General features: G+C 47.2%; 2 protein-coding genes across 3 annotated transcripts in view; one reads left to right on the top strand and one right to left on the bottom strand.

The window, feature by feature from the left end:
* Window positions 1-303: 303 nt before the first annotated feature.
* On the bottom strand, window positions 304-11,504 carry PIGH (phosphatidylinositol glycan anchor biosynthesis class H). The gene is made up of 4 exons (XM_065064362.1): window positions 11,288-11,504; window positions 9,072-9,281; window positions 8,349-8,432; window positions 304-1,744 (listed from the first exon to the last, which is right to left on the bottom strand). Exons 1-4 carry the CDS (start codon window positions 11,462-11,464, stop codon window positions 1,640-1,642), a joined length of 576 nt encoding a protein of 191 aa, XP_064920434.1. The 5' UTR covers window positions 11,465-11,504; the 3' UTR covers window positions 304-1,639.
* Window positions 11,385-22,011, top strand: part of ARG2 (arginase 2) — a 26,962-nt gene continuing 16,335 nt past the window's right edge. The window contains exons 1-2 of one of the 2 annotated variants that reach the window (XM_065064353.1): window positions 13,988-14,270; window positions 14,406-14,478. In XM_065064353.1, coding sequence (XP_064920425.1) covers window positions 14,154-14,270; window positions 14,406-14,478 — 190 coding nt within the window. In that variant the 5' untranslated portion in view covers window positions 13,988-14,153. Of the gene's footprint in view, window positions 11,518-13,987; window positions 14,271-14,405; window positions 14,479-22,011 lie in introns of those variants that run through there. The other variant, XM_065064354.1, reaches the window with a different exon arrangement.

The raw sequence follows: 22,011 nt of genomic DNA, 5'->3' as shown, positions 1-22,011 counted from the left end.
AGCACACTTAAGTCCAAGAGTCTGTTCGCTCTGCTGAGACATAGTTTATTTTCTAACACATTTTCCCCAGAGCTCAGCGAATCCTCGTGCTGATATATTGCTTCTCAAGAGCCTTGACCACTTCTCCTCCCCATGGAAAAACCCCACTTGGCCGAAGCACACCCCAAGCCATAGGCACATGCCCAAGCTGCTGCCTTTCACTTGGACAACCAGAATATGTCCTGTGACATAAGCTAACCTGCGTCTTTTAAACTTCATGGCATCGTGACAAAAAAGAAAAAAAATCACCTTATCTCTACCATATTACAGGATGGTATGTTGCCACATGTTTTAATTACAGATTATGTAAAGTATTGTACAGCATTGTATGCAAATTAAGCAGGACCCCATGGCTCCTGCCAACTTGCTGGTTTAGCTCTTGTTTTGACATTTCAGTTGTGTCTGTTACATTACTAAGGAGTTGTGGGGGGAAAAAAAAAAAAAAAAGAGAAAAATACCAGTTCAAGGTTACAGTAACTTTTAGCTCAGCAGCAAGGAAGAATTTCCCAACTTTATGTTACTCTGAAGAGCACAGGACAATAAAGCTTTATTCACATAGTCATTGCCATTGTTTTCAACAAAACATTTTCCTCATATTCTCAGAGCAATTGATTTGGCCCTTTAAATGCCTCATCTTTTCCATGTCCTGTGTCACCACATCCCTGCCCATTCAGCAACACATCTTCCCCATCTGCCTTTTGCTACTTCTGTACTTACAGAAGCTCCTCTTGTTGCCTTTGACATCTCTCAACAGATTCAACTCCAGGTGGGCTTTGGCTTTCCTAACCACATCTTGGGCAGTGTTGCTGTGTTCCTGCCAGGTTACCTGTCTCTGTACACTTCCTTCTTGTGTCTGAGGTTTGCCAGGAGCAACTTGTTCATCCTTGCAGGATTCCTGGCATTTTTGCATGACTTTGTGCTCACTGGGATGGACTCTTCTTGAGCTTGGTGGAGATGATCCTTGATAGTCAGCTTTCTTGGACCCCTCTTCCCTCTAGGGCCCCATCCCCTGGGACTCTTTCAAGCAGATCCCTGAAGAGGCCCAAGCCCGCTCTCCTATGTTTATTTCATTAAACATCATTGAATGCAACAGTATATTTTAATTTTCTGTTATTTTTCTTTCTGAAATTCACCTGTGGATCATGAAGTCACCAGCCCAGCCCACACATCAGCTTTGGTATGTAGAATGGTATACACTTTTTCAAACAAAAGGTTAAATAGAAGCAAACAAAAGCATACTTTTGTCAGTCCAGCCCAAATTACGTTATAAAAAAGAGTAAATGTTTGATGCATGTTCTTGCCTCCCTTTGCCCTATTTCCCATAATTCTTTTCTGGAGAGGCAAGGAAAAACCTTTCCTGTCCGAGTCGAAAAAGTTCTGCTCACCTGTCTTCATAGCAGATGATTTCAAGGTTCGCTTCTGTCCTTGAGCTGCCATTTTCTCTAATAACTCTATGGGTCTGTGCAGGTTGTCAGCCTTAAAATCACTGTACTGCTGCACCACTTGCTACTCATCTAATTAAAAAGGCCACAAGGCAGTTTTGCTTCCTTTTCCATGTGTCTCTCCAAGTCCTGCTGCAAGTTTGCTGCCTTGATTTTTTTTACTGTTTTCCTCTACTTGATTGCAGCTCTGTCTTCCTCTGCTCCAGGATTTCTTGACAACTTTTGTATACTTCTATCAGGCAGTCCAGACGTGGCTTGGAGCTCTAGAATTTAAGTCAAACAGCAGAGAATCAGGCTCTGAACTGTCTGTAAAAGCACTGGAAAGCTTTAGCTTCCCATTAGTAAGATTGTCAGGCAGAGAAAGGAATGCAGAGAGATGACACAAAGCTGACTATCAGAAGCTTGCATGTTTAAGGAATACAACAGCAAGATCTCTGTAGTTGATTTGCTTTCTCAAATTAAGCCAATGGAGAACAGATTTCCCTTTTACATGTTTGTTGAGAAATAATCCATCAAACTCCAGGAGGTGTTTGATGTAAACTGGTGAAACAGGAATACAAAGCCACTCCACAAGCCATACCTGCTCTGTGATGAAAAATGCCAGTCCCTAAAGTTGTCTGGTCAAAACATGAGCACCATTCTGCAGTTAGCCTGAATCTCTCACCAAATCAGAAATCCTCCCCTTATCTCAGCTCACAGTTCACAGTGACAGCACAGAAGAACATCCACACCTCCAAACCCATTAACCTATCTGTTAGGCCATACTCCCTCTAGAGATGCATATTTCCATGTACTAATCTATCATCCTAGAAGATCGCAACCCTGAAAAATATACCTTTAGGACAGGGAATTCAGACACCTGGCTCTTGGCCTCTGCTAGTACTGTCAACAAAAGGACAACAGAAAGTTAACGGAGCAGATCAACCTGAGTGACCTCACGCACAACCAAGTGATCAGGCCCATGGTCCTGCTTGATCAACCTGATCTCCTTCTATGACAAGGTGACCTGCTAGACGATGAAGGAAACGCTGTGGATGTTGTGTACTTAGACTTCAGTAAAGCCACCATATCCCACAACACTGTCCTGGAGAAGCTGGCAGCTCATGGCCCAGGTGGGTGTACTCTGCAATGGATAAAGAACTGGCTGGAGGGCTGGGCCCAAAGAGTTGTGGTGAACAGAGCCAAATCCAGTTGGTAGTCAGTCACAAGTGGTGTTCCTCAGGGCTTAGTATTGGGGCTGCTTCTGTTTAATGTCTTTATCAATGGTCTGGATGAGGGGATTGAGTGCACCCACAGTAAGTTTGCAGATGACACCAAGTTGGGTGGCAGTGTTGATCTGCTGGAGGGTAGGAAGGCCATACAGAGGGATCTGGACTGGCTGGATCGTTGGGCTGAGGCCAATAGCATGAGGTTCAACAAGGCCAAGTGCCAGGTCCTGCTACACTCAGCATACATCCTTGAAGAGCTGCTAAAGGGCTAATAAATATATAAACTTTGGTGTTGTCTATCTGGATCAGTATTCAGAGATGAGATGTTAATTCCTGCCCTTGGGTCACAACAACCCCAGGCAGCCCTATAGGCATGGGGAAGAGTGGCTGGAAAGCTGCCTGGGAAAAAGGATCTGGGGGTGTTGATCGTCACCTGGCTGAACGTGAGCCAGCAGTGTGCCCAGGTGGCCAAAAAGACCAACAGCATCCTGGCTTATATCAGGAACAGTGTGGCCAGCAGGACTAAGGAAGGGATTTTTCCCCTGTACTCGGCACAGGTGAGGCGGCATCTCGAATCCTGTGTTCAGTTTTGGGCCCCTCACTACCAGAAAGACACTGAGGTGCTGGAGAGAGTACAGAGGAGGGTGACAAAGCTGGTGAAGGGTCTGGGGCACAAGTCTGATGAGGAGCAGCTGAGGGAACTGGGGCTGTTTAGCCTGGAGAAAAGGAGGCTGAGGGGAGACCTTATCACTGTCTACAACTACCTGAAAGGAGATTGTAGCATGGAGGGGGTTGGTCTCTGCTCCCAAGTAGCAAGTGATAGGCCAAGAGGAAATGGCTTCAAGTTATGCCAGGAGAGGTTCAAATTGGATATTGGGAAGAATTTCTTCATGGAAAGGGTTGTCAGGCATTGGAACAGGCTGCCCAGGGAAGTGGTGGAGTCACCATTCCTGGAGGTGTTTAAAAGACACATAGATGAGGTTCTTAGGGACATGGTTTAGCACCAGAATTAGGTTTATGGTTGGACTTGATGATCTTGAAGGTGTCTTCCAATCAAAATGATTCTATGATTCTAAAACATTAATTCATTTCACACAGTAAATGGCGATCAAAATATGATATTCCATCACTTCTAACCTGGTCCAGATTAAAACCAGCAAGGAGGTGAAAGTTTCCCTGTCCCACAGTCCCTATGGTCCATGACTTTTGAGCTTCCAAAACAGCTTTACTGTGTAAAGTCACAGAATCACAGAACCACAGAATCACAGAATCGACTGGGTTGGAAAAGACCTCAGAGATCATCGAGTCCAACCCTTGGTCCAACTCTAGTCCGTTTACTAGATCATGGCACTAAGTGCCATGTCCAATCTCAGTTTAAAAACCTCCAGGGACGGCGAGTCCACCACCTCCCTGGGCAGGCCATTCCAATGCCTGACCACTCTCTCTGTAAAGAATTTCTTTCTAATATCCAGCCTAAATTTCCCCTGGCAGAGTTTAAGCCCATGCCCCCTTGTCCTATTGCTGACTGCCTGGGAGAAGAGACCAATCCCCACCTGGCTATAACTTCCCTTCAGGTAGTTATAGAGAGTGATGAGGTCACCTCTAAGCCTCCTCTTCTCTAGACTAAACAACCCCAGCTCCCTCAGCCTCTCCTCATAGGTCTTCTGTTCAAGTCCCTTCACCAGTCGTGTTGCTCTTCTCTGGACCCGCTCCAGCACTTCAATGTCTCTCCTGAACTGAGGGGCCCAGAACTGAACACAATACTCCAGGTGTGGCCTCACCAATGCAGAGTACAGGGGGAGGATCACTTCCCTTGTCCTGCTGACCACGCTATTTTTGATACAGGACAGGATACCGTTGGCCTTCTTGGCCACCTGGGCACACTGTTGGCTCATGTTGAGCTTCCTGTCAATTAGTACCCCCAGGTCCCTTTCTGTCTGACTGCTCTCCAGCCACTCTGCGCCCAGCCTGTAGCGCTGCAGGGGGTTGTTGTGACCAAAGTGCAGCACCCAGCACTTGGCCTTATTGAACTTCATCCCATTGGAATCAGCCCATTTTTCCAGTCTATCCACATCCCTCTGCAGAGCCCTCCTGCCTTCCAGCAGGTCGACACTCCCTCCCAACTTGGTGTTGATGATTTTGCTGATGATGGTCTCAATCCCCTCATCTAAATCGTCAATAAAGATGTTAAACAGGACTGGACCCAACACTGACCCCTGGGGAACACCACTAGTGACTGGCCGCCAGCTGGATGCAGCCCCATTCACCAGCACTCTCTGGGCCTGGCCCTCCAGCCAGTTCTTAACCCAGCGCATGCCCAAGCCATGGGCTACCAGCTTTTGCAAGAGTATATTGTGGGAGACAGTGTCAAAGGCCTTGCTGAAGTCCAGATAGACCACATCCACGGCTTTCCCCTCATCCACCAGCTGGGTCACCTGATCATAAAAGGAGATCAGGTTGGTCAGACAGGACCTGCCCCTCCTAAACCCATGCTGGCTGGGTCTGATCCCTTGTCCATCCTGAAGGTGCTGTGTGATTCCATTCAGGATGATCTGCTCCATAACCCTGCCAGGCACCGAGGTCAGGCTGACAGGCCTGTAGTTGCCAGGGTCAGCTTTGCAGCCCTTTTTGTGGACTGGGGTAACATTGGCCAATTTCCAATCATATGGGACCTCCCCAGTGAGCCAGGACTGTTGGAAGATGATGGAGAGCGGCTTGGCAAGTTCTTCTGCTAGCTCCCTCATCACCCTAGGATGGATCTCATCTGGTCCCATAGACTTGTGAGGATCCAGATGGCTCAGTAAATCACCAACTATTTCCTCCTGGAATACAAGGGGCCTATTTGGCTTCCTATCTCTGTCAACCACCTCCAGAGATGAGTTGTCCTGAGGGCCACCTGTCTTACTGGTAAAAACTGATGCAAAGTAGGTATTAAGTACCTCAGCTTTCTCCTCATCTTTGTTAACTATATTTCCCTCAGAGTCCAACAGAGAATGGAGGTTTTCCTTGCCCCTCCTTTTGTTATTAACATATTTGAAGAAGGACTTTTTATTATCCCTGACAGAATTGGCCAAGTTAACTTCAAATTGCACTTTTGTTTCCCTGATTTTTTTTCTGCATGATCTAGCTATTTCCATAAATTCTTCATAAGTAGCCAGCCCTTTTTTCCACAGTCGGTAAAGTCTCTTTTTATTTCTGATTTCATTCAGAATCTCCCTGTTTAGCCAAGCCGGTTGTCTTCCCCGCCGGCTAGCCTTTCGGCACACTGGTATAGCCTGTTCCTGCGCACTCAAAACCACCTGCTTGAAGCATGTCCAACCCTCCTGGGCCCCCTTGTTTTTAAGCATTGTTTCCCAGGGTATGCTCTGAATTAGACTTCTGAATAGGCAAAAATCTGCCCTCCGGAAGTCCAGCGTAGAGGTTTTGTTAATGGTTCTCCCTGCATCTCTGAGTATTGAAAATTCTATTATTTCATGGTCGCTATGCCCCAGGCGGCCTCCAACCACTACATCTCCCACCAGCCCTTCTCTGTTTGTAAACAGTAGGTCTAGCGGGGTCTTGCCCCTGGCAGGCACATTTACCAGCTGATGAAGGAAATTGTCCTCTATACACTCTAGGAACTTCCTAGACTGCCTCTTCTGTGCAGTATTGAGCTCCCAGCAGATATCTGGCAGGTTAAAGTCACCCACAAGAACAAGGGCTGTCGATTTTGAGACATCTGCCAGCTGCTTGTAGAATAATTAATCTCCTTCATCGTCCTGGCTGGGCGGTCTATAACAGACACCCACGAGGATGTCAGCCTTGTTGGACTTCCCCCTGATTCTGGTCCACAGGCACTCAACCTTGTCACTGCTGACCTCAAGTTTAACAGAGTCGAGTGACTCTCTAACATATAAAGCCACCCCTCCACCTCTCCTACCCTGCCTATCTTTTCTGAAGAGCTTGTAGCCACACATAGCAGCACTCCAGTCATGTGAGTCATCCCACCATGTTTCTGTGATGGCAACTATGTCATAGCTTTCCTGCTGCACGATGACTTCCAGCTCCTCTTGTTTGTTGCCCATACTGCATGCATTAGTGTACATGCCCTTCAAGTGGGCTGCTGATTTCCCTCTTAATTCGGGCTTTCCATCTGTAGGCTGATCTTCGGAGAGCCCAGTTTCAATCCCTTCCCCCTTCAAACCTAGTTTAAAGCACTCCTGATCAGCCCTGCCCACTTATGGGCTATAGTCCTCTTGCTCTCCCTAGAAGGATGAAGCCCATCTGATTTGAGAAGACTAGGTACCATGGAGCTTGCCCCATGGTCAAAACAGCTTTACTGTGTAAAGTCCACCAAACGCCTCTCCTTGCAAGTGTTGCTTAAGAGGTCAGTTCAGCTCAGAAGTGCTCCTGGGCTCAGTGACGCGGTAAATCGTATTTTTGAAGCCTGACAAAACTTAGAGGAACCCAATGAAGTAGATGCAAAAAACTTACTAATTACTGCTCCTTCAAAACTAACTAACATACTAACTCGCAAGTTAAAGTTAGAATTACTGACTGGTAATGAATTCCAAACTGACACAGCTCTTTCTGTACCTCCTTTGCTGGTGGAGTCAACTCTACCAATACTGAGATATTTCCAAGAAAATAAAACTGTTCAGAGTTGAGCTAGGAAAAAAGAGAAACTACACAAATGCCAGGCAGCCTCTTTGAAGCTGGAAAGGAGCACAGATAACTAAAACCAGGTTCCTGATTGCAGCTCTCTGGAATTTATTAGCTGTTGATTTCCAGCAAATCCATTTTTTTTTTCCCTTTGACTGTGTGTGAAATACTTAGTTTATATTATTGTTAGTATATGTCTTTACAATTGTGGGACTGAATTAGCAGGAAGTATTGATGGAATAGTCTATTTATATCCATAAGTATTTAGCTGAAGACTAACTGTGCCCAGTCACAACCTCGATGTGGACTACAAAATGACATTCACCAGCAGCAGGTAGATTAAAAAGGACAGAGAGGGCTACAAACCACAACAGTCTAAGATGTGAGGCACCTCTGTACTGCTTACCACCATGCAAGGATCAGGGCGTCATTGTGTTAGGCACATACACACAGAAAGAAAAACCATCCCAAAAAATGGGATTATGAACAGTCAGAACAAGTTAGCATGAGAAGAGAAAGGGGAGACAAGGTAATGGTGAAGCAAACAAGTTATTATACATTCAGCAAATTGTTCACAGCTTGTACTGTGATCTTTGTCAAGGGGTGAGAGGTTTCTATGAGCACTTTTGGCACACAAAGCTGAGAGAAATATCAACCACAGTACAGTGCCATAATTATGATAGTAACACTGAGTGTTAGACTACACAGAAAGCTGTGAGTCCTCAGTACCCTACACGAGTCAGACTCCTAGCTCATGCAAACTCCTGGCTGGGTTCAAATTTATACAGCTCCCTGTTGTTTGAATGGAGGGAAAATGAAAAAAAACATCCCTGATAGGTGTTTCTATGAGACTTCTAACATCACCCACTGCACAAAGCTCTAAAACCCACCCTGAAGGCGCAGTCAGGTAAAGGCAACTGTAGTCAGCTACCTGCAGTGCAAAACACACATGCTAAGACAACTGGCAAGCAGACACACACAGACCACAGATGTGGGTTTCCCCACTGTTCAAACTCACCTGAAAGAGTGGCACAACCTCAGATACTCCCTGAGGATCCCCAGGGTCCTGGAGGAGGATGCACAGGTAGTAGATAACTTTTTGCTACAAGACAGACAGACAAAATCATCAGAGTTTGAAAATGCTACCCAAGTGCCTGGAGTTACCACAGAAAGAGGATCTGTTTCAACTCATTGGGCTGAAGGTCAATCACCCCAGGCCATGGTCAAGTCTACAAATTTATATTTATAATTATAAGCTTTCCTCCCTTCACACAACGAAAAAATAATTCTACTACTTAACTTTTAACCTGAAAAGGACACATATATACTGAGCGTGTAAGGCCTACTTTTCTACAGGAGCTTTATAGAAAACCCCAGCAATAGGAAAAATTATCTCTCATGTTGTCTGTCTTCTTATCTCCATCCTGACTACTTATGGAGTCTGGCATCAGGATTTGTAAGAACAGTATAAGACAAAGAAATAAAACCACTGGCTCGGTGTCAGTGGCATTGTGTAAGGGATGGACTTGACTTCTTGAGGCCATCTGTTTGGCTTGAGTTCTCCTTTAAAGGTGAGAAAACTGGTAAGTGAATAAAGAAAGAAATCTGAAACAAAGCTCCTATTGACAGCAAAGCTGTGGATGGTGCTGTGTTTAATTGCTCTGGTAAACCATGCTCATGAACATGTACTGGACACAAGTGTGCCTACAGATACAGAAACAGGAAGGCTGTGTATGATTACCATATGGATGGCTTCATTGATAACCACATCCTTCACTTGACCCATCTCAATGAAGGTCGTGCTCTCTTTCCCTGAAGCATAGGATGAAGTCACCTGAATGCCGAGTGAGCCGATGACCAGGAGGGATTCCTGGTCAATCTTCACGAAGTGCAGGTATATGATCAGGCCAATCAACGTGATGAAGATAGCAGAAGAAAGCATCATGCTATTCTGTAACACAAGCCAAGCAAAGACAGAGCTCTGGTCCTACAATGAACTAAATACAGCTTTAGATAAAGTAACATTGCACAATAAATTATAATACCAAAGCTACAGTTACAAGGCAATTTTACTCAGGTGGTGTCCTTTTATTCACCTGACCAGATGATATATGTGTAATGAGATTTAAATCGGTCTTCACAGTATGGTCTGAAAGAACTGGGAGCTGAAACGGATAACTGCAAGAAAATTCTATTCCCTTGTAAATTTAGCACGGAAATCTCAACCAAAACCAGCCAGTTACATCAAAGACGGCATATTATACAAATGCCTATAGAGGTGATGTCACTGACAGAGAAGTGCTGTGAAATGTTTGCTAGAACTGAGGGTGGAATCACAGAGGGGTAGAAAAATATTCTAGGAAAAAACATTGGCCTAGTGGTTGTCTTCTTATGAACTGCAAGTCTAAACTTGTTCAAACCTCATCTGTGTCTTCCTGCCTTAAATACCAATCTAAAGAACATTTACTTTCTCCTTTGCTTTGTCAGAGGACAAACACCTTTTGCATGCTACAATCATGGGATTGCTGTTACATAACATAATACATAACTGATTAAACTTTAGACACAAGTCAGTCATTTGAAGACCTGGTAATAAATCCCAAAGGTCCACAACCTACAACCTATTTCTGGGACATGTTTTGGAGAGCTGTGGGCCTCATACCCATGAATCAAAGTTAGAACTGACACTTCTGAAAGGACCCAGATCTACTGCATGGCCCTACCACTCAAGCTGGGCCTGTACCAACATGTGAAGTAAAGAAGCCATGGCCACATTCAAACAAAAAGGGTACAGGACCCCTCTGAAAATTTGTTATCATGGGAAAAAAAAAAACAAAAAACAAAAAACAAACCAAGAGTCATTAATTAGATACTGAAATCCACACAGACAGAGACTTTCGGGTCTGGTTTCCCCGCAGAGTGGAAGTATTGCAGTCGCTTGTGTGAAAGCTGCACGAGCACATGTAAATCCAAGCAGGAAGGCAGTGGGTAGTAACCAGTGGCTGGGGTGTCTGCTTTTGTAACAAAACTCAAACACAGCTTCCCTTCCAGCTAGAGGAACATGAACCATCGTTTAATATCAGAAACCTGCCAACTGAATCATGTTGCAATCTCTGCCTTCATTCCTTGGGAAAGATTATTGAAAAAAATGAAGAGTGACAGTAATAGTGTTGGTCAGTGATCAGCTTCTTTGGTCAAACTATTGGCTTTAATCTGGACGTAACTGGTCTGGGTCTAAAGCTGGTCCTTCCCTGCAAGTATGGGTCAAAGATCAGATATCTACACCAATACTTCTGGATTTATCAGAAACTTTTGAAATCTGTACTGCCCAGGCCTTACTGCCCTGGCTGCGAAACATGAGCAAGCAGCTGACACTCACTGAGCAGTGCTCCCCGAGTCACTCAGGAAAAACCCTCTGGGGATTAGGAGTCACTCACCTTCAATATATTCTTTATTCCCAATTCCTACAATTCATCTCTCCAAGTAAACATCTGTTATTTGGACTCAGAAACATGCACCAGGCATCACTCAACACCCACACGAACATCTAATCTATGGCAAGAGGCTACAAACCAATGGAGGCACTCGAGAAGCCACTAAGAGCACTCGGGCCGTAGCCAGTCTGCCCTGAGACTCCGGCCAACACAGCTCTCATTTTTTCCACCACACACTCACCAGGATCTACCACCTGGGTGCTCCCGGGGCACGGAGCAGCCCCGGGACACACGGAGACCACCCTCCCACCAGCTCTGGCTGCCTCGCCACGCCCCGGGAGCACTCGGCACAGGCCGCGCGGCCCCCTGCAGGCCGGCGGGCCCGGGGACAGAGCCGCCACCTTGGAGCGCAGCGCCGCTCCCCGGTGTTCAGCGGAACACTGGCTCAGGGCGGCAGCCAGCCCAGGGCCACCCCTCGGCCGCGGGGAGGTGCGAGGGGCGGCGGGCCGGGGGCGGTCGGTACCTCGCTGAGCACGAAAAGCCCGTAGGCCGCCAGCCAGACGGCGGAAGTGACGGCGCTGAGCGAGCGGAGCTGCAGGCGGGGGCAGCGCACCGCCAGCTCCCGGCAGGAGGCGCTGTGCTGGCGGCACCGCAGCGCGATGGGCGCCCCCGAGGCCGAGCGGTACCGCCGCTCCTCCATGCCGCCCCGCCGGAACTACCGAAAGCTGCCTAGAGCGGCCCGCCCGCCTCCTGGTACGGCTCTGCCGCACACTTCCGGCCGCGGGCAGCGCTGGGTGGTCCGGCTCGGCGGGCAGGGCGGCTGGGCCTCCCGCGGGCCCCGCAGGCCGCTCCGGGCCGCAGCGGGGGTCGGCCCGGCCCGAGCGTAGTGCGGAGCCGCGGACCCTCCGCAGGGTTAGTGCGGCGGTGCGGGAGGAGCCTCAGCTGAGGTGAGCTCAGGGGAGGCTCGTCGGGCCTGGCAGATGCCGTCTCCCGGGCAGCCTCCCGTGCCGTGCGTGCCCAGCGCCGGCCCCGGCTCTCCGCCCCGGCGCGCCCCGCCCGGTCCCGGGGGTGGTGCCGCTGCACTGTGCAGCTCGGCCAGACCTGGCCAAGCGTCTTCCCCTCATCCTGATCGACATCAGGAGCTTCTGCGGCTTGCAAATGCTGATAATTGGCTGCTTGCTTCCTCTGGTGCTTGAGTAACAGTTGTAAACATCGCAGGTTTTAGTGGCGGTGTGTATGTCTCTTGCCGTGATGAAAAGAGACAGCGTTTTGTCCCCATCTTTTCTTTACCAATTCCTGATACAGAAGTGTATCATTTTGTATATAGCATCCTTTACTACAAGCTCTTTTGGTTTGTTTCAGTAATTTTTTTTCAAAGTTTAAAGTGGTGTTTTCTGGTTCCTCGACGACTAAGTACCCAATAAATTGGAGACTTAGCTTTGTGTACAAAGAGTTGATGAGTCTTTGTGTTGTGTTCTCTTTAATACTTTTCAGTTGTTACTTTATGTGACTTGCCTGGCAGTGACATAAAGCTACAGCTCTGCCATTTCCAAAGCATCATCCTAACTCCTTTGCCCTTTTTAGTGGTTTCCCCTCTCCCACAGTCCTGGAGTGTGTCCGCTGGCTTTAACTGCAGATACCATCTTTCTGTGAGCAGTTCACTTTATTCGTGGTATATCTACAAACCTGGTATTAAAAACTTGTAAGGGCAGCAGAGGTGTCTGTAACAGACATGAGAAACGAAGAGGCATTGAAGAATCCCTGCCAACATCTTTGCTTGGCCTGGAGGAGTGGGTGATGGTTGGCACTTATGGGAGGCTCGTGCAATGTGTCCAGGATCTCACTGTGACACAGGAGCTGAGGTGAGGGATGGGCTGGAGCTCTGAAAAGGTGAGCTGGCCTGGAGAGAAAAGTATTACGGCAAACAGCGCATTGCAGAAATGGAGGAGAAAATGTTGAAAAGTGAGTGAAAGAAGTTTATAGATGGAGTGAAACTGGAAAATAAATAGAAAGTGGCGTTACAGGTTTTTTAAAAAGGGAAGAAATATTTGAAAAGGCAGGTGAGAAGGACTGAAGTAAAAAACTAGGAGCTCTGGTATGACAACCTAGGAGACAGGGACAGGGAGAAGGGGAAAGGAAAATTGGAGTAAGGGGTAGAAGAAGAAAAAGCAATGTGAAGAGTGAGAAAGCTGGTGACAGGAGGGAAAGTGTGTGTGAGCTCCTGGAGGGATGGCAATGGTAATTCACATTAACAAAAAGAAATGGGAACTTACTGGGATCTAAGAGACGAGGAGAGGAATTGGAAATCTTACGAGGAAAACCGGGAGGTGTGAGTGGGTCTCTTTTTGTGTGTCACTGGCAAGTCCCAGTTTAGCCGTGTTTGCGCCCCGTCATCTCTCTTCTCATGAGCGCTGCTAGCCTTTCTTTCAAATGTGTATGTAGGGTTGCATATTAGACAGTAGGAGTCACGTCATCTTGTCACAGAAGGGAAAGATGGGGGCATTTACTAGTTTTTGAGTAATTTCTTAATCATAAGCCTTCAGCTGCACTGTGAATAGGAACAGTGAGAGCTTTGAGAACTTGCGAGTTATCTCAGGCTGAGACACCCCAAGATCGGATGCTTGCGGCAGGTGCTGGAGAGGTGGCTTTTTAGTGCTTTGTTATCAGATGATGAGCATCACCTCAGCTTTTCTTTGGTAAAGCCAAGGAGCGGCGTTGCTGTGAGGTGGCTCTCGGGAGCGCGGTATGGTGAGCAGGGGAGCCGGGCCGAGGTGGTGTTTTTCCCCCCGGATGGTTTCAAGTTTTGCCATTTCAAGCCAAGCTCCATCCCTGCAGGGCCCGGTCTCTCACCGCGGCCGAGGGAAGGGGCATTCCCCGGGGCCTCTCTCGCTGCGCTGTGCCGGTGCTTCGGGCCTGTCCTCTCGGGCAAGGGGAGTCGGTGCTGCACCTGCTCCGGGGCACTGGGTGGAGGCGGCGGTGCAGGGACCGCAGCCCGCCACCCTGCTGGGGCCTGGCGGCTCTGCCCGCCCCCGGCAGCGAGGCGAGGCGGCCCAGGGTCCCAGCGAGGAGGCGGCGGTCGGGAGTGGAAAAACCCCGGCGAGGAGGAGGTGAGGGAGAGGGGCGGCCGAGGAGCCGCTGCCGGCGCCGCGGTGCCGCTCCCGTTCTGCCGGGCGCTGCCCCTCCCCCCGGCTGTAGCGGGCGGGGCCGCGTGCGCCGCGGGGGGCGGGACACACCTCCGGGCGCGCGCGCTGCCGTTGGCTGGGCGGCGCGGAGGTGTGCGGGGCGGGGGCGGGAGCCGGCTCCGGGCCGCGCCGCGCGGGAGCTCGTTAAAAGGCGCGCGGCGGTGACGGTTGGGACATCGCTCCGCATCGCCTGGCGGCTCCTGCACCATGTCCCTGCGCAGCGGCCTCACCCGGCTCTTCTCCAGGCAGGCGGACGCGGGGCTGCGGCTGCCCAAGCAGGCGCACTCCGTGGCGCTGGTGGGAGCCCCGCTCTCCAGAGGACAGGTGGGCATCGCGGCAGCGGGGACGAGTCGCCCTTCGCGGGTGCCGCAGCCGCTCGGCTCCCGTCCCCTCGGCGGGGCTCGCGCACCTGGCCGCAGGCAGCGCTGGCTAACGCGTCCCCTTCTCTTTGTCTCGCAGAAACGACGGGGAGTGGATCGCGGCCCCGCTACCGTGCGCGCCGCGGGGCTGGTGGAGCGGCTGGCTGGGCTCGGTGAGGCGCGGCGGCGGGTGAAGGGGGGCGGAGGGGACAGGACTGCGGGGCTGCCCTCCTCTTCCATCTTCCCCTCCCCTGGCCGGGCATCCCTTTCACAGCGCGTCTCGGCAAAGCGTGACTCAGCCACTGCCGCGAACCCCGGCGGGGCGGGGTGGGATGGGGTGCAAACGGTTCATTCCAGTGAAGCGCGAAACCCGAAATGCCCCCGAACCACCGGGGCAGGGCGATGCCCACCGCCTGGTGCGGTATCGGGAGAGGATGGCTCATCGCAGACCAGCCGGCGGCGCCCGCAGCCGCTGCGGGGCCCTGGCGGGTCCCGTGAACAAAGGCTGGGGCTGCCGGCTCACCCCCCACGAACAGCCGGGTGCGCCCCTCTGCCTGCTGCGGTGGCGTTTTGAGTGCTTTACTGGCATATGGAGTGTGTGCTGCTCCCGTGTTGACTTAAAAAAAACCAGGGAGACGTGAGGCCATTTAAAACGTTATGTGCACTCAGTGTATGCGCTCAGTACTCTTGACCACGTTCCTCGATTTCTCACGTCACGTTTTCTTTTCCGTCTTCATTACCAGCTGCTGTGCTTGTTCCTAAAATACTTGTGTGCTTTCAAGTGATGAAATTCAGTACTCTGGAGAAATCCTCAGATTTGTGTATGAGGACTTTTCAAAGCGGAGCTTCAGACAACACTTTCAAATAGCACTGTGTGAATGGAAAGTTTCTGTTTTTTTTTCACTGTTACGCCTGCTGTTATTCAAGCAAATCCATTGTGTTTCAGCTTCTCACATCTATTGCTTTTACAAACTGAGACCTGCAGAAAACTATGTAACAGTTATTAGAAACAGGACATGAGGGATAGAAACTTGTAAAGCTGAACTCTGTCTTGGAGAATCTTTAATCTAGAAGTGTTACTGAAAACTGTAGGATGGGGATGGATTGCAGGGGGGGACCACAGATAAACCAGATCTAAGAACATAGTTCTATGTGTGATTAGTATCAGTGGAGTTTAGATGCATGCAGAGGAAAGATAATTGCCTAATAACCCTCTAGCAAATTCATTCTGAGTAATAAAGCCTCTTTAGAACGGAAGCTATTGTTTTGTGCAGCCCTGTGGGCTTCTGCATATGTTATGATTCACAAGCTGAAAAGTCCCAGTTTGCAATCAGATGAGTAGACATTCTTTTCCAACTTGCTTTGTGCGAAGTTGAGACGTATGCCATCTTTGGCAATACTTAAATTTTAGTGAGCATGATTTATAACCTCTATGAACATAGAAGAGCATGTCTAAAAGAGGTCTTATGTACTGGACTAAAAGCAGTTCTAGATGTTGCTGAGCTGAGAGTTTGTTTAAAACTATCAAGTTACCAGGTTTGAAGAGAGGATATTCTTCTAGACAAAACTATAGGCAGCAGTTTATATTTATGACAGAATCTTACACTGGAAGGCTGGGGGTTCTCTTTCAAGTAGTTCAGATCTAATACTTCCATTTCCTAAGAATTATTTTTGGGAAAAAAATACACTAGAAAAAAACTCAATTGTATGACACAAGCTCACTTCAATAGGAACAAGCCCTTTCTGGATTCCAGTAACAAAAAGATGTGGGGACAGAAATGAAGCAAGCTAAACTAAAAATACATGGATGGTGAAAAATACTTTCCCTATTTAGTTGCTTATGGGCTCTTTACTCATTAATAATGCACATAGAGATATTTTCTTGCTGTTCCCTTAGAATTTTTAAAGGCTTCTTTCTTCATCCTACAGTTTCCTGTTGCTGACATATTCCTCCACTGAGGTAGGGGTTTTTTTTCCGGTCTGTTGATGTTTATTGCTGTTTAAATCTCTGCAGTTCTCTTATGAACAGGTTCAGATGGCAGATGGATTGTAATGGGTTCTGCTGTGAGAGCCCATCCTGAAACAATGCCAGTGACCAGCATGCACAGAGGAGTTCTTTATTGTGCAAAGACAATCTGCTTGAGCGTAGGGTGGTAGATTGAAGAGGACACTTCCATGTACCCTTTTGTATTGTGTGCATCTGTTTTTCATGGAAACTTCACAAATGATTGGGTTGGGAGGGGTGAGGTGCTGTTTATTTTTGTTCCCTGGGCTGGCAGAATAGCTTTGCCTGTAGTATTGTGGTAATAGTGCTGTTGCTTGGACTCCTTTGGTACACTCAATTGGCAGTAGGATGTTAGCTGTTTTCTTTTTCGTCTTTCTAACACTATGAATTTTCTTCTTGTACAATGAATAAGACAATAGAGCTACTGTATTAGTTTTGTTATTAACATGGATATTCTAGAAATTCAAAATTGTAGTAACATGATTTTCCTTGTCATTACAAGCTTGTAAGCAGGCGTAAGGCCAGCTGTGGAATGATGCTTTCCAGTGGAAGGGGGGATTCTAGGCAGTCTAAGAAAGTATAGAGCGGGGAAAGAGGCAGTGTTCCTGTAATGAAAATGCTCTATTAACAGTAACTTCCAAGTGGAAGACATTTCTGGTCACCAGATTGTTTTGTTTGTCTGAAATTGTAAAGTTTTATTTATTCAGTTTCCGTTTGTATATTCAAATTCAATTCAGCCTGTATAAAATGAAGATGCTCTGAAGTCTCCTCAAAAATGTAGCATTTAGATAGTAAGACACATGCACCGCATTAGTTTGTTGTAGTTGTATGTGTAGATACTTTGTTCCTTTGAATATGAAGCAACCAGATAGTTTTTCGTGTGTTTGTATGCCTGAGTTAATGACTTCTGTTGATAGTGCTCAAGCCACAGCAGAGTGAGAACACTAGACCTTTGTTTCCTCCTTTTTGCACTGTTATGAATTTTGCTTTCACTGGCTGGTATCTTTGGGAGACAATTTTATTGTTCCTTTCACCCTATCCTAATTTCTGTTCTTCCATAGATGTATTGCAGTGTCCTGAGCTGCTGCTCCTTTTTATATAAAAATATATATATATATACATATATATATATGTGTGTGTGTGTATATATATGTATATATATCTATTTTTTAGGAGATCCTTCCCTTGAAAGAGACTGTGACTGTGCCTACATAGTACGATAAATTCTTGGCTGCCTACAATGATGACTGCCTATGAACAGCTTAGTTATGCTTAGGCTGAAATATGAGGAGGGAGCTCCGAGGCAGGTGGTATCACTGGTCTGTACCAGGCTGTCAAAGATGAATCTGGACTACTAACTTGACTTTTATCCCCTTGTTAGGAGCAGAGAGAGCACTGCTACGTAATAGCTGAAGGTGTACTCGGGGGTAAAGTTAATGTAGCCAGAGTCCAACTCCAAAGCGAAGAAACAGTGGGTGTGAAAGTCTGTAGCAGGAATAATTTAAAATATAACTGACAAAGCCTGTAGGGCTTTTAATACACCTTGGTGATGTTTGTCTTTTGGATTTGCTTCTTCTCGTGAGGGAAACTAAAATATTAACACATTAAAGGACTCTTCCATCTTGCCAAAGAAGTAAAAGTGCTGTATGAAATAGAGAACCATAGCTCCCTGACATGGGGGAGGAAAGGGTACAAAGCTTGCAGGACTGTGGATTCTTCTGGCAGTAAAGAGAAATGGATGCAATATGTGGAGGCCCTTGGACTTGTGGTGGGAAGAAGCAGGGAAGATAGGTGACAGATGAACTTGATGTAAGCTATGGAAGATGCAAAGTATGAAGTTCTTTAAAGTGATAATTTTTTGACCTCTCCTGTTTGCTGCAGATTAAGCAGATAATATGATCAAACTTAAATTCAGAGTGTTCCCTAGTCCTCTTACTTGAAGGAGAAAAGGACCATTTTCAGATTTCTATAAGTAATAGAGAGCTGTTGTATTAATTACTAGAGCCCTTAAGGTGACTTAGAGCACCTCTGCTGTTGCTAACATCGAACAACTTCAGTATAAAATTTCTTCCCAAGTGTTCATTGTTGGGCTTGGATTACCCTAGAATTGATTAACAAAGTTTGGGTCTGAGTTGCTGGTTTGACTAGTTAGTGGACTGCAGAGACATGGGATTAACAGACAGAAGCAGAGCTAGACCTATCAAAGAGAATGACCTTCCTATTACTCTTCTGTTGTTTGAACAGAACAAAACTCTTCAGTAACAGGTTTCAGGAGGTCTGTGTAGTGATTCAGAAAGGAGTAACCTCCTCTAAAAGAGGAATGGAGCTGCTAATGCTCATATATCTGGAGATATGCTCCTGCTTTACCTAAAACCAATGGATTCTGACTGACATCTGCTGCCAAAACCAGCAATTCAACTTTGCTGTCTCACCAACATTTCTCATATGGCTAGTTTCAGTCTTAACAATAAATCATGAAACAGCTTCTTCTACATATATCTTCTCTTTTTCCACCTAAATCTTCTTGAGTGAAGAGTTTAAGAGGGGTGTGGAGCATCTCCTTTACAAGGAAAGGCTGAGGGAGCTGGGGCTCTTTAGCTTGGAGAAGAGGAGACTGAGGTGTGACCTTATCAATGTTTACAAATATATAAAGGGTGAGTGTCACGAGGATGGAGCCAGGTTCTCCTTGGTGACAACTAATGGCAGGACAAAGGGTAATGGATTCAAATTGGAACAGAAGAGGTTCCACTTAAAATTGAGAAGAAACTTCTTCTCAGTGAGGGTGACAGAACACTGGAACAGGCTGCCCAGGGAGGCTGTGGAGTCTCCTACTCTGGAGACATTCAAAACCCGCCTGGACACCTTTCTGTGTATCCTCATCTAGGTGTTCCTGCTCCAGCAGGGGGACTGGACTAGATGATCTTTCGAGGTCCCTTCCAATCCCTGACATTCTGTGAGTCTGTGAAGATAAATGGTGTTTTAGTTATGCGCCAAGGTGTGCACGATGAAGTACTGGTGCTGGGGTTCAGCAGATTTGGCCTGGCAAGAGTTACAGCTGCAGTATTGGGAAGATATTTTTTGTCAGCCCACCCACTAAATATTTGTTTAAAGAGTTGCCTGTATCCCTGAAGACTTTGAAAAACCTCTACCATTCTGCTTGCCCTATATTTGAATTAGGATTCAATGTACAGACTGTAGTTTGACAAAGATCCATTTACGTTAAAAAAAAGACCTATCAGGAGTTCAGTATTCTTGGATTAGAATCTAGTTTAGCTTTGCACTATCTCTGTTTCCCTTCAAAGCTCAGTATTTTAATCTTTTAAAGACTCTAGTTTAGTAGAGCCAGTCATGTATCTCTAATATGTAGAATTCCAATAAAGTCTAAATTTATTGCATAGATCACAGAATCAACTGGGTTGGAAAAGACCTCAGAGATCATCGAGTCCAACCCTTGGTCCAACTCTAGTCCGTTTACTAACTAACTAACTAAGTCCTCACCAAGTGCCATGTCCAATCTCAGTTTAAAAACCTCCAGGGACGGCGAGTCCACCACCTCCCTGGGCAGGCCATTCCAATGCCTGACCACTCTCTCTGTAAAGAATTTCTTTTGAATATCCAGCCTAAATTTCCCCTGGCAGAGTTTAAGCCCACGCCCCCTTGTCCTATTGCTAACTGCCTGGGAGAAGAGACCAATCCCCACCTGGCTATAACTTCCCTTCAGGTAGTTATAGAGAGCGATGAGGTCACCTCTAAGCCTCCTCTTCTCTAGACTAAACAACCCCAGCTCCCTCAGCCTCTCCCCATAGGTCTTCTGTTCAAGTCCCTTCACCAGTCGTGTTGCTCTTCTCTGGACCCGCTCCAGCACTTCAATGTCTTTCCTGAACTGAGGGGCCCAGAACTGAACACAATACTCCAGGTGTGGCCTCACCAATGCAGAGTACAGGGGAAGGATCACTTCCCTTGTCCTGCTGACCACGCTGTTTTTGATACAGGACAGGATACCGTTGGCCTTCTTGGCCACCTGGGCACACTGTTGGCTCATGTTGAGCTTCCTGTCAATTAGTACCCCCAGGTCCCTTTCTGTCTGACTGCTCTCCAGCCACTCTGCGCCCAGCCTGTAGCGCTGCAGGGGGTTGTTGTGACCAAAGTGCAGCACCCGGCATTTGGCCTTATTGAACTTCATCCCATTGGAATCAGCCCATTTTTCCAGTCTATCCAGATCCCTCTGCAGAGCCCTCCTGCCTTCCAGCAGGTCGACACTCCCTCCCAACTTGGTGTCATCAGCAAATTTACTGATGATGGTCTCAATTCCCTCATCTAAATCGTCAATAAAGATGTTAAACAGGACTGGACCCAACACTGACCCCTGGGGAACACCACTAGTGACTGGCCGCCAGCTGGATGCAGCCCCATTCACCAGCACTCTCTGGGCCTGGCCCTCCAGCCAGTTCTTAACCCAGCAGAGAGTGCACTTGTCCAAGCCATGGGCTACCAGCTTTTGCAAGAGTATATTATGGCAATGAAGATCTGTCATCTTTAGGCTCTTTCCTCACATTTTTCTGCTGTTGATAAAGTTGCAATGGGAGACAGACAAAACTTTGAATAACTACTGGCATTTTAAGCAGCATGTTTTTTTAGATAAATCTCTGCTTTGTTGAGATGAGAAATGCTACTGCTCAAGGATTCTTTCTGATCACATCTGCTGACACTAGTGTCAAAGCTAACTGTATTAATTTTCTAGGAACATTCTAAGGAAAAAAAATTGGTTGGGATATAGTATAAAGATGTTAGACTAACAGCTGAGTCTTCTGCCCTACAAAGCAGAAATGGGAATGCCTTAATTGCCACTCCCCACAGCCCAGCAGACCCTACCCCTCTTTTTTTCCCTGAAACAGAATAGGTAAATGGCAGTCCTCTTGTTTTTCCTTACTTTTCCTTAGGCACAAGCATGCACAGACTCTTCTGTTTAATATTATAATACCAGTAAAACATGCTTATGTAGTACTGCACCTTATTTCTGGAACTATTTATTTTTATTTCTATTCAAATGACCTCTTTATTTATGCAGAGCTAGCTAGAGATCCAAGAGACTCTATTTTTGTTTACCTCTCAAATGTTGTTCAGCCATGGTTAGTTATTTTCAAAGACCAATGGTTTGGCAAAAATCAAAGCACAGTCACGTGGACTGGTGCTAACTGGCATTTGCAATGAGTCATTGAAATGCTGCCAGTTGTCAGAATGCATTAAGGGCAGGTGCTGCTCCACTCCCTGTGGGAAGGCAGCCAGGAGCGGGCTCTGATAACCCAGCAGGCAGGAACCCTGCAGAGGTTTTGGAGGAGAGCTGTTTTGGGGAGGCCTCTGCTGAGGCTGTTCCTAGGCTGTTTCTTCACAACAGGCCTCATCGGCTACCTCGCCTTGAGCAGGGGACACTAAGCTAGCAGTGGGGGAGTGTGCTCAAACAGCAGTTCTGGTGCTTATCCTTTTGAATGTTGTACCCTTTGATGCTTGCATGATTGATTACAACTAGCCTTAGAAGTTACTAGAAAAATGCTAGCAGTGAAAGTACACGGAGGCTTAGCATTCCTTATAGCAGGTCAGTTCTGCTTCCCTTCCCTTCCCCACACTGATGGAGGACACCATCTGCTTGATTTTGCTTCTGAATGAAAAGCTTTGTGTCAGTCATGGATTTGTTGATTTTTAT

Source organism: Columba livia, chromosome 5 (assembly GCF_036013475.1).
Source record: "Columba livia isolate bColLiv1 breed racing homer chromosome 5, bColLiv1.pat.W.v2, whole genome shotgun sequence".
Lineage (NCBI taxonomy): Eukaryota > Metazoa > Chordata > Aves > Columbiformes > Columbidae > Columba > Columba livia.
This window is presented reverse-complemented; position numbering and strand designations above follow the sequence as displayed.